The sequence below is a fragment of the Bos indicus x Bos taurus genome, chromosome 1, assembly GCF_003369695.1.
Source record: "Bos indicus x Bos taurus breed Angus x Brahman F1 hybrid chromosome 1, Bos_hybrid_MaternalHap_v2.0, whole genome shotgun sequence".
In the NCBI taxonomy this organism is placed as follows: domain Eukaryota; kingdom Metazoa; phylum Chordata; class Mammalia; order Artiodactyla; family Bovidae; genus Bos; species Bos indicus x Bos taurus.
Genome location: NC_040076.1, coordinates 64443028 through 64455513, shown reverse-complemented (window position 1 = coordinate 64455513; position 12486 = coordinate 64443028). Strand labels below are relative to the sequence as shown.

Genomic DNA, 12486 nt, shown 5'->3' with positions numbered 1-12486 from the left:
TATTTAGTAGTCCTTGTCCTCGTTTTTTTTTTAAATCAAGACTGCCACCAGTACTAGTGTGTGTCATATTCTGTACTTTTTCCCCTTGATTATATCTCTTCAAGTGTTAGCCAGGATGGAATGTGAGGAATGATTCATTATAATTACCATGCAAGCAATAGAAGACTAATGGTGAATTTGCATGCTTTACATCATTTACCCTTGTGAATTCCAGATGTTTTCTATATCTTACACTGATGCTTTTCCAGTGTAATAATATACACAAAGCCCTTTTGTTTTATTTAGGCTTCCATTCTTATACCATATATAGAATAATAATTCAATTCTCCCACCTATTTTGTGTCTTCAAACTCTTGTGAATTCTTCACTCATATATGTGCCATAATTTGGTTCTCACTTGGTACAAATGCATTTATTATATAGTAGGACACTTACATTAATTTCTCATTAGTGCACACCATTGGTTGCTGTTACTGTGGTTGTAAACACAAAACCAAATTCAGACACAGAAATTCCATGGCAGTACTCTGTCTTCCAGATGATCCAGAATATATTTACATTGATTTATTAAGAATTGATTATTGTCAAAATAAGAATACAAAATTTTAAATTTCTAGAGGAAAGTCTCCCCTCCTTTGTGATAGTGAATGTCAGCTTGAGAAATACTCTTTTATGCTAGGCAGCCAGTGGAGTTTTTTGTTTTTTTTCTTTAACGTACATAATGTTATTCTCTAAAGGAAAAAGCTTTTTGCCTTTGGAAGGCGGGTAAACAGGAGTCTGGAAACAAAATCTGCTTTGCCTTTATCGAAGTCTTCTGTTAAAACCTATTTTAGTCCCATTTGCTGAAACCCTTTTTTTCTCTACCATGTTATAGTGTAGTACAGCTATATCCCCAGAACTGGGAGCTCCTGTTCTCAAAAAAAATAGGCAGACAGAAAGTTGAAGGGAGAAAATGTCTTCCTTGGAAGCATTGAGTGAGGGTATTCAGATGTATAAGAAAGATAGCAAACAGAAGAACAAAACAATGAAATAATCCTAGTGTGATATATTGCAGGGAGAATCCTGAATTCTGGAGAATTCAGAAATCCAGTAAGATGCCCTTGACTATTACCTAATAGCCAGAACAACCTAATTCATTGAATAAGCATTTGTGGCTTAAGTTGGAAAGGAAATATATATATACTAATGTTTTGAAAAGGGGACCAGTATTGAGAGTGATGGTGGGGAAGATAAATACTTGCTTTTTGGTGTATGCTATACAGTTAAAAGAATAAAAGCCAGATGGGATGCAAAAGGAAATGATAGCAAAAGCAAATTGAGAATTAAATACAGGTGGAGATTGGTTGGAAGAAGAGAAGAAGCTGAAATTCTGCATTTGGTACATGGAGTTTTGGGTAAATGACAGTCTATTTAGGTATGAAGTAAGGATCTAGTATAAGCATTGCTCCCATTCTTGTGCCTCATGTTGTTTTTTTGCTTTTGTAGAAAAGCAGTTAGCTGTTGTGTCTTTTCTTCAGGTTCTTTTGAAAACAAATATGCATATAGAGGATTTGTCTTCTCTATCTCCACTGCCCTGACTTTAGCCCAACATCATATCATAGAATTGCTGAAACAACCTCCTACCTCCTGATTTCCCTCCTTCATATCTTTCACATCCTCACTGCTGTCAAAGTCATCTTCCTTAAAGCACATGTGATATTGTCTCTCCTGTTTGAAATTGTCTGATTCCTCATTGCCTATAGGAAAAATTTTATATACCATACATATAATGAGAAGAGTGCTTATATGTCCCAATTTATGTTTGCCCAGTATGATTATTAATGGCATGTTCTTCACACTCTTCACTGTCCCAGTTCGGATGATTATCCAGTCACTCTTCTGCTTCTTTTTCCAGAAAAATGAGAGATTTAGTTCTTTGTCCTGCTCTTAACCTTTCCTGAGGCATTTAGTCAGTTAAACCTAATCTTTCCCAAGTTCTCCAGCTCCCTCACCCTTAAATGCGTGTAATTAGGCAATGAATTTAAAAGTTCAGTGTTTGGTTAGGATAGATTGAAAAGTGAAAGTGAAGTCACTCACCGTGTCCAACTCTTTGCGACCCCATGGGCTGTAGCCTACCAGGCTTCTCCGTCCATGGGATTCTCCAGGCAAGAATACTGGAGTGGGTTGCCATTTCCTTCCCAACCCAGGGATTGAACCCAGGTCTCCTGCATTGGAGGCACACGCTTTAACCTCTGAGCCACCAGGATAGATTAAGGATTTCTAATAAAGTTAACATTGTAATGGTTGTATATGTTTATTCCCTATTTTGAGTATCTGATTGTGCTAACATTTTGTTAAAGTTAAAGCAGATATTCCCCTGTATTATTCCAGTATTAAATAATCCTGTGAGGTCAGTTAAATCAGCAGTACCCAGCCGTTTCAGCACCTGGGACCAGTTTTGGAGAAGACCATGGACCAGGGGTGGGATGGTTTCAGGATGATTCAGACGCATTACATTTACTGTGCAATTTATTTCTATTATTACATCAGCTCCACCTCAGATCATCAGGCCATTACATCTTGGAGGTTGGGGACCTCTGAGTTAGGTAACACAGATGTCTGTATATTCTTTCAGAGTAATGAAATTCATAAATGATATATCTAGTTAGTAGAGGAAATAGATTAGAATCCCAAGGGCCTTGGTTTCTTTCGATTGACTGAGTACTGTTTAATAACTTAGCTACATATGAGAGTGTTGTCCTGCTCACTTTGAAGGGATCATGCAGTCATGCTGAATTTCTTGATCTGATCAAACTGTTCTCCTGATTGTTCCCCGGAAAAGCCACATTCATTTCTACCTCTTACTAGTGAACACTTAGAGTGTTCTTTCTCTCTGCTTACTAAGTCTTGACCTTCGTCAAGACTTCAGATCTCCTTCTCCCACGAAACATCTAATTATCCAAGCTCTTATGTGATTATTCCCACCATATAACTCCTGTAGTACTTTCCAAGTCATACCATATATGTACCATAGCAGCTTCTTATTTCTCTTTTGTTGATGATAAAATGAATATGTTACCTCAAAATGTTTGTTGCTGAGACTTGGGTATACATGATTAATAGGTAATTGTCTGTAGGATATGTGGGGACCTTAGATCATTGATTTAAGTACCCCAGAAAGCATTATCCACAAAAATCAATCCTTACATACTTGATTTCTTAGAATACAGTCCACATGCTGTGAAATGAGTGAATACTAGTGTTTCTAACTAGCTAACAGAGTAAGCAAAAAATTGAGGTCATTTCAGCCATCAAAGGAATCAGACTAGCTGATTTAGTTATTACATGTATTATTTGCTATGCTTAAAGCTAAACCAAAAGATGCACTATAATTTTTTTAAATGACTTTCTTCATAATATTTTTTCCTAAGTCTTTGACTACAAGATGAATTTTCATTTGGTAAACTTACCTGTTTTAACTAGTTTCACCCATTACCAAAAATACGTTCAAAGGGTCTTAGCACAAAGCAAAAATCCCTGTCAAACATTTTGTTGTTGTTGTTTTGCTGATCCACTCTACCCTTTCTGGCCTTTCTGCCTTATTTTGCTCATGTATTCCAGAAAGCATGAAACTATGTTGGGGATTTCTGTTGGTTCCTAAGTTTGTCATTTGTCTGTTTTGTCTGCTGTTCAGGTAGTCAATTTCAATATTACTCTTCAACCCATCTGCCTACTGACCTCAACTAGTACATTATCATTTGTCACATAAATACACTATGTTCCTTACTGAATTTTCTACCTCCATCTTCATTAGTGCTAGAATAATCACTTCTTCTCTAACATCTATTTGCTATGTGAATAGACCTCCTCACTTTTCTGTTTATACTGGCTTTACCCTATTTCTTTGGAAACTATTGCACATTAAAATTCAACTACTAAGGTGGTGAATCCATACGTGAGAAGAATAAGGTAAAAAAGAAAGAATGGATCACTTGTGGGGAGCAGAGGATAGGGTGAGGGTGAATTAAAAAAGAAGGCAAAAATTTGTGACTTATCATTTGTTCTTTAAAACACTTACCTCCTGTGTATCAGTGCTATGCTAGACACCATAAAGGATACAAAAGAAAAAAAAAAAAAAACTAAAATATTAAGTCTCCATCTTTGAAACACTTAAGGGTGATATATATCTGAGTCAGTTGAAGCAAGTATTAAATAATAACCTTATACCTGATTATGTGCTGTTGGTGTTCCAAGGTGTTTCATGTACTATAGGTATCATAGAGAGGCTCTTCAGTGTGGATGGTGGACGGGAAAAGGAGCCTCCTTTAAAGGCGATAGAAGGGCTAGTGGATGAGGGTGGGTACTGTTGAAAGACAGTTTAGATTTGCTTGTGTGCATGTGTGCTCAGTAGCTTAGTCATGTCGGACTCTCTGTAACCCCATGGACTGGAGCCCACCAGGCTCCTCTGTCCATGGAATTTTCCAGGCAAGGATACTGGAGTGGGTTACCATTTGCTGCTCTATGGGATCTTCCCAACCCAGGGATCAAACCCATGTCTCTTGTGTCTCCTGTATTAACAGGTGGATTCTTTACACCTGGGAAGCCCTTGGGTTTGCTTAGGTGCTGCTAAAGTTAGGAATTGTTGTAGCTTAGGGGACTATCCCTTAAGAAAAGGAGGTATGGATGAAAAGGAAATATTTCTATATTCTTAGGAAGATCAACTTGACTATAGTAACCATTTTATGAACAATGAAAGATTAAATTGGATAAGTAGACATTTGGTAAATCACACTTCTGTAGTATTTTATGAGCAAATGAGATTAGAGGGAGGAATTTGTGGCATAGTTTAATGCTGATACCAACATTATATTCCTTATGTGTATTTTAATTAGTGAAGCTAAAATTTATTGAATTGTGGCTAAGGAAAAGATGTGTTTCTTATGAATTATGTGCTGTACATGAGCACTTCAGTAGACTTAAATTCTTTTTTTAGTTAATTAACTAGTCAGCAAATCCATAATATCGTCTCACTTTTAGTCCTGCATATAGCCTTACAAATTGCAAATAATTTTATGTACTGGGGTTGCTCTTCAGAAGTGTTCATGATTTATCAGTTTTTAACATTTAATGCTTGTGTATTTTGTGTATGACCAGCGAACAGTGTCTGTACTGTACATTTATCACAATGAAAACTTGAAGAGGACTAGCTATTTGAGCTACTGAACAAGGCACAGTACTTGTTCTCCATTCTACTTAGATTAATTATCATTGCCCCATAGGCATTTTTACATTGCTCTGGTTGGCTGTTTAATATAGTGGAATTGTTGAGAGCTGATGCTATGAGAATCAACCATAAGCCTTGATGTGGTATATAAATGGTAATTTTAAGGGGCTTAAGATTCAGTCATAACAGTTAGCTCCAGGTTGAAATTTGATGTTTGATGGCAAAAGTCTATTTATTATAGGACATGTGAAGGAGAAAATGGCCTGTGTCCTTTCTGAGTTATCCAAATGCAAATTTATTTTGAATAATTCTTCCGTTAAGAACTCATTTGCATTTGTTCAGTACCACAGAGACTTTATTTTTGGGGAAAAAATTTTTTTTTCCTCCTAGTTTCTTCTCTAGACTAGTATTTGTGATAAGAGTTTGTTTCAATTTAAGAAAATGAGTTGCTGCACAGGTGAGGTAGTAGTTGAATCACTTAAAAGTTCATGTCAGTGTTTTGGTTCTTTTCAGTTTTTCTTTTCGCTTTTGTTTTCTTTCTTCCTTTTGTTTATTTCTTTATTTTTTGCTTTGTTCTGTTTTGTTTTCTTTATTTACTTCTGGTTTTAGTTTTTACAGGGAGTATTTTGGGCTGGCTCTTCATGGCCTTGCTAACATTCTTGGCTGGCCATATTTAGTCTGCGCACTAATTGTTAGTTGGCCCAGTTGAGTCTTACTTTGTGCTCTCATTTTTTTTAGTCTGGTTTTCTATTTTTGTCCACCTGGTTGTGTTTTAAGTTCATGAGAGATTTTTATCCTGACGGGCCGGATTTTAATCCGTGAACTAAATTTTAGTCTGCAGACTAAAAGTAATCCGCGGATTATTTATTTTTTGCAAAATATTTAATTCCCCCACTGGAAACTATCCTAAAAGAATGTTAAATTCTCTTAGAATAGCCAAGGGAATTCACAGCTACTGGTGAGTTCTGCCATTTTTTGTTCTCAATACCTAGACATAATAGACCCTGCTACCTCCCTTTTGCATATTTGGCTCCGTTGTGCCTAGGTGTTGGTTTACATTACTTACTATGCATGTCACCTATAACTGTGACTGTCCCTTAGTTGTATTGTTCATTGTATATATTTTTGTTTAGCTTTTGGTGGGTGAATTGGGCATATTTGCAGATGGAACTGTGTTGAATTTGTAGTGTTCAGAGGTACAGAATTTTTTCAGTGAGTTTTTCCAAAAAGGAGAGGGTATGAGGGGGCAAAGCCCACAATAGAAAAAGTAAGTTTATACCCGCACTTCTGAGGTGATATGTCAATTTCTTGAAGAGTCCTAAGATAATGAGAATGTCAGTAAATATCTTTTATCAGGGAAGTCAATCCAAAATGAGAATAATCCGCGGTGGCCTGATCCTTCTTAGCTCACACAAATTGAAAATATCTGGCTTGAAACCTATAAATTAAATAAATTTATCACTTTCCTCTCATCACTAATAATTTAGCAAAAATGTTTATACTGTGTTACTGGAATTCATTAATAGAGAAAAATTAGCATATTGGGAACTCACATCTTGACAAGCAGGCTGATATGCCCCCTCCCAGCCATGTCAATGGACAATGAATCCAGGTCGTAGAAGACCAAACACTTTACTTTGGGAATTTTACTTCTAGATTTCATTTTGATTTTAACTTTTTTTGGTTTTGTATTTTTTTAATAAATGCACTGGCATCGGAACATAATTAAAATTTAATTTCTTTACTGTGCCTCACCATTGCGCAATCAAATTTTTTTTGCATACACTGTGGTGAAATAATTTTTAAAACTTGGACTTGCTACTGTGCAGACTGATGTTTAAAGTTTATAACTGTATAAACATTTTCTATGTCCCCCCCTCCACACCATGGATTTCTTATAACATTGGATATATTTTTCCTTGCTGGACTATTCTCTTTTGGATTGACTTCCCCTGTTTGGATTATTTCACTGCATTCTCATCTTTAGGATTCGTCAGGAACAGGACATTTCACCTCAGGAGTGCGGGTATGTACTTAATTTTTTTTTTCCCAAAATTTCAGGGCAGGTCTATAAAACTCGGGGGGAAAACTTTTTTGAAAAGCTAAGTTATTCATTCTTGAAATGTAATAATAAAAACAAAGTAGGTAGCTGTGCGGTATAGGTTTTGCTTGTGGTATATATTTAGACTCTCAGTTTCTTGAATGATTTATTGATAACTAAGCTGAAGTTTAGGAGTGGGGTTTGAAAAGTATTTTTACAAGAATAAATATTGACAAAAACCCCACGGAACCCAAGATGTTGAGTGTTAAACAATTTAGTATGGAATGAAAAGCAGCAGCAACTTCATTATTAAAAGCCAAGTGACAGTAGTTATTGGTTTCCTTTTCTTCAGACACAAAGATAATTCAGAAAACCTTTTTCTAGTTTGGCCTATAATTTTTGAAAGCTGCATGCTACCACACCCTGTCTTATGGTCAGAAATCTGGACTTTGGGTATGCTGGGATTTGACCCCACATAATTTTCTTAACCTTTATCTGTATATTACAGAACCAAGGCTTTTCTCATCAGGAATCTCTCAAGGATTAGAAATAATAATGGGTACTTTTCTTAAAAGGCAGGTTAAGTCTTGAGTTTAATGTAGGTTCTTAAAATGAATTCTTTTCCTTATTTTTCTAACTCTTTGATTCTGTGAGTTAGGGTTGCCTGGCAGAATAAGCTATTATGTGTCTTAGTACCAACATGGATGGTGACTTTTAGTCAGTAAGAAATCAAAAAAGACGTGGATGATTTTCTTTTTAGTAATCAGAAGTAAGCTTACAATACTGGTTTCTTAATAGATGTAACACAGAATTTTTTCATTTAAAATATACTCACTGTCCACCTACCCTACATTTGAATGTTAAAAGATACTTATTTCTACTTTTGGTGGTGGTACTTTTAATTCTACTTCTGTGCTCCCATATTGGTCAGAGGCATTTTTATTAAACTAGCTAACAAAGTAAATCCATATGCTGTCAAATAAATACAAACTTCCCTCAGGAGAAGGTCAGTAGTGCTTAGTATTTTCATAAAAATTTTTCTAAATGTTTCCACTGATTATTTTCTTCTACATTTTGAGTTTGATTATGGTTCTGGCTGGGAAGCAAGAGAAGGGGGAAATGACCACATACAGTGAAAGATCTAAACATTTCAAATAATACAGTACATTAGCTCCTTGACTGAGGCAAGTCAGATTATTCAAAAGAATAAAGATAAAGCAGCTTGTAACTGTGGAGAGGGTTTTCTAACACAACCAAATAAATTAACTAAGATATTTAATGTTCAGAAATAAATTTCTGATATCTTACTCAAGCCAAAATTTCTCAATTTCCAAGGAAAATATCTTTATTAATAATAAACTTTGTTTCAAAACAAAAAAAGGATTTTCAGTGTAGAAAGTACTCTTATAAATAGTCTCATAATCTAATGAGCTCTGTAGTAGTAACCAGTTCTGCTTTAAGCCTAGGTGGATAGCCAAATGTTACATGAGCCTTTATCATTAGGAAACTTAAGCCTCTCAGACGCCTCTGTGCCTTGTCACAGTCTGCATGTCCTTTCCTCACTTGTAGGTCTCTTTCCCTCCATTTTTATGCATCTGTTTTCCTTTTTGTGTCTGTCAACTTCCACCATTGCGGCTACTAACCCTTCTATTTGTGTCTGTGTTCTTCTGTCAAGGGATATGTGTTTCATTTTTCTTTAATTTCAAAAGCTTTCTGTCCAGATGTTTATGTTTGTTTCTGTTTTTCCCCTTCTGCTTTTATTCTTTAACTATCCATAATTTAGAACAAAGTATATTTTTCATAGTTCTGTGTATTTATTCGGAGTTTTAAGACACAGATGAGTAGAAAGCTTTCTGTTCCTTTAAATAAGTTTGTTTATTTGCATTTTGCCTCATTATATAGCTTTCAGTTTACTTTTTCTGTGAGTTGATGTTCTTAATGAAAAATAAGTTTCTCTATTCCTGATTAAAACCCTAGAATATTTATTGAAATGAGGGGTTAACTGGCCGTGTTACGATAACACCTACCTGAGAAAACAATTTTGGACATTTTCAGAAGTTCTGGATATTCAAGAATTTCCTCAAATAATAATAGGCTCTGTTTATTGAAAAGTTAATACCAAATCATTGAAGAATAAACAGCTTTTCCTTTTTAAAAGATATTAATTGCCAGATTTGTACAGTGCTGTGCTGTTGATTATCAACAATTGTTCTGCTAAAAAGAAAAGTCACACCAAAGAGGCAAACCTTATAACTATTACCACAGCAGTCAGAACTTTACATTAACTTCACATTCTTCTAGTTGTGACTGCTCCCAGAACCGAGACTTTCTTTTGTGCCTGTCATATTTTGTGTGCATGTTTGGTTGTACTGCTTTATGATAAGCTTGTATAGATTTTTTTTTTCATTTGCCCTAGTTTTTTCTCTGAGCCTTTTTCATATAGTCTTTAATCAGCAGTTCACCCCAATGTGGTAAATTGTATGCAGTTAACTCCTTTCATTCTAAAAGGTTTCTTTCACAAATGCAACCATGTTTTTGTACATGGTGGGAATTAACTCAGTACTCAGATGATAATTTGCAAAGATTCTTACTTGAAACATTAACTGTACTTTCTCTCTCTCTCTCTCTCTCTTTTTTTTTTTTTTTATTCTGTAGGTCTTCCGACCCCGAACTCCACCCGAGGCGATTGCACTTTGTAGCCGTCTGCTGGAGTATACACCAACTGCCCGACTGACACCACTGGAAGCTTGTGCACATTCATTTTTTGATGAATTACGGGACCCAAATGTCAAACTACCAAATGGGCGAGACACACCTGCACTCTTCAACTTCACCACTCAAGGTAATTCCTAACACTTAATCCTTTTACTATTTTCTAGGAAAGTTACACATGTGTAGCTTTAATTTTCTATTAAATCTTTGTAGGGTAAAAGTAAGCATATTAAGTACTTATACAGGAAGGGAGCATCCTATATAACCACATACTAGACTACCACATTTATATGGTTTTGAACAAAATAAAAGCAGAATTAAATTTTTCAAATAGGCATAGCTTCTCTAATTTTTAGCAGGTTCTGATAAATCTTGTACTGGAGAAGTTACAGAGATTTCCCCGAGTAAGGTTTAATAATAAGATTGACATACAATTTAATCTTCAGATTTGTGTCTAGAATGTTAAAATTTCTTGCTTCCCAAGGATTTATATCAAGTTTTCTTAACCCGGAAATAAATTGGTGGCTATATTTGTGTAATTTTAGATGCCATACAGACAAGAAAACTGGAGTCTTATAAAGCCCATCTTAGCACTTATATAAGGGATGTAGAAGAGAAATTTTCTTCCTTTGTGAGCCTTGGCATCATTGCTACTGCTAAGAAAACACTGATTAGAAAACTGAGTTTGTGTATTGGTGATTTCTAAAAAGCCCAGGGATGGTCATTTTTCATTCATTCATCAGCGACACTGTCTCTGATGATGTGGTTTTCTTCCTTAACTGAACATTAAACATGTACAATTCCCTGTGGATAAAACAAGGAGTAAATAGATTGCTTGTTTCAGTTAGTCAAGTTAAAAATATAGAAGGGGGATAGAGAGCTTTCTGTGATCAGGAAATAGATATAATTTATTTTATTATAAAACAAAAAATTTTCCCCCTTTTAAGTTTTTCTAAAACTGGGAAAATGCATTTCTTAAACTTTAGATGTGGAAGATGTGAGCTGCTAGTAGAATAGACTTGGATGATTCAGTTGACTGTAATCTTAAACTGTCAATATTATGTAGCTACTAGCAATGCTTATGTAATCTCATTCATCAAAGAAAATCTTCAGGTTTCCTGCAACTATTAATTTTGATTTGGGCTGATCAGAAATAATTTGGAATGTTGTTTTAAGTCCTGGCTATGCCTCTCTAAGGTGTTAATGGACACCAGGTAGAGTATACAAAGGGGCAGAATTAAATATAGAGCCTCAAAAGTGAAGACTTAAGGGACTCCTGAGAAAAATACCTCAAATAAAGGCCTCAGCCCCTGGCATAAAGAGAGACTAAATATTTAGGAATCAGTAAAGACATTTTCAACTGGTAATAGTGGAACAAGATGTTTTCAAAATACTGATCTGTATATCAGGGAAAAGCTGGGTGATGTCAAATATTGTAGGTAAGATTATTCCAGTTTGGCAGAAGGTTTGACTGGGAGACTGTTGTCCTCTTCCACAACAGAAATTCATTAATTCCGTGTCATAAAAATTTTAGACATCTTGAGAAAATAAATTCTATTTTTAATTCTTAACTGCTTTTGTTTTAATCAAGAATAATACATTTAGATGGAAGAAAATGTTAAAAATGCAGAGGAAGTATAGAGAAAATTAAAATCACAGTCCTGAAAGAATTACTTTTAGCTTTCAAAGTAATCACTTTATGATTTTATGGTGTAGCTCTTTTCTAATGCTAATGCTGATAACCCTTGAATATAAAGTGATCTTCTGTTTTCCCATTTAGAAGATCCCAAAAGGGTTCTTTCTGTTAACTCAGATAGATTTAAATTATACAAAGTTAATATTAGTTTGGGCTTCCCAAATGGCTCAGTGGTAAGGAATCCACCTGTCAGGGAAGGAGAGGCAAGAGATCCCTGGGTCGCGAAGATCCCCTGGAGAAGGAAATGGCAACCCACTCCAGTATTCTTGCCTGGAGAATCCATGGACAGAGGAGTCTTGTGGGATATAGTCCATGGGGTTGGTCACAAAGAGCAGACTGAGCACACACACAGTACTTTAGGAATTGTTTGTTACATCTCAAATTTTATAGAATGATTTTTTTTAAACTCTATATGCATCTTTCACATCTGTGTCTTTGTAATCAGTAGAGCTACTTTTTGAACCATCTATGTAGTTTTTAAGGTTATATTACCTAAAGTTTTTGATATGAAGCTCTTTTTAAATCTATCTGAGACCACCATTGGAAATTCTACATTATCTATTTACATAATTGTATCATGTTATGCATAATATAATTAGTGGATTGCTTTATAAAGTAGTATCTATAAGATTTTTTTAAAATTTTATTTATTTTTAATTGGAGGATATTTGCTTTACAATATTGTGTTGGTTTCTGCCATACATCAGCATGAATCAGCCCTAGGCATTCATATGTCCCCTTCCTCTTCAGCTTCCCTCCCACCTCCTAGGTTGTCATAGAGCACTGGGTTTGCGCTCACTGCGTTTTATTTGAGTACGGTGACATCCAGTAAAA

At 35.3% G+C, this 12486-nt stretch overlaps 1 protein-coding gene across 4 annotated transcripts in view; it reads left to right on the top strand.

Moving 5' to 3' along the window:
* The window catches only part of GSK3B (glycogen synthase kinase 3 beta), a 220016-nt gene that overhangs the window by 174162 nt on the left and 33368 nt on the right, over nt 1-12486 (top strand). For 3 of the 4 annotated variants that reach the window (XM_027529541.1, XM_027529760.1, XM_027529689.1), the window contains exons 9-10: nt 7191-7229; nt 9900-10086. In XM_027529541.1, the coding sequence (XP_027385342.1) occupies nt 7191-7229; nt 9900-10086 (226 nt within the window). The remainder of the gene's footprint in view (nt 1-7190; nt 7230-9899; nt 10087-12486) is intronic. The other variant, XM_027529592.1, reaches the window with a different exon arrangement.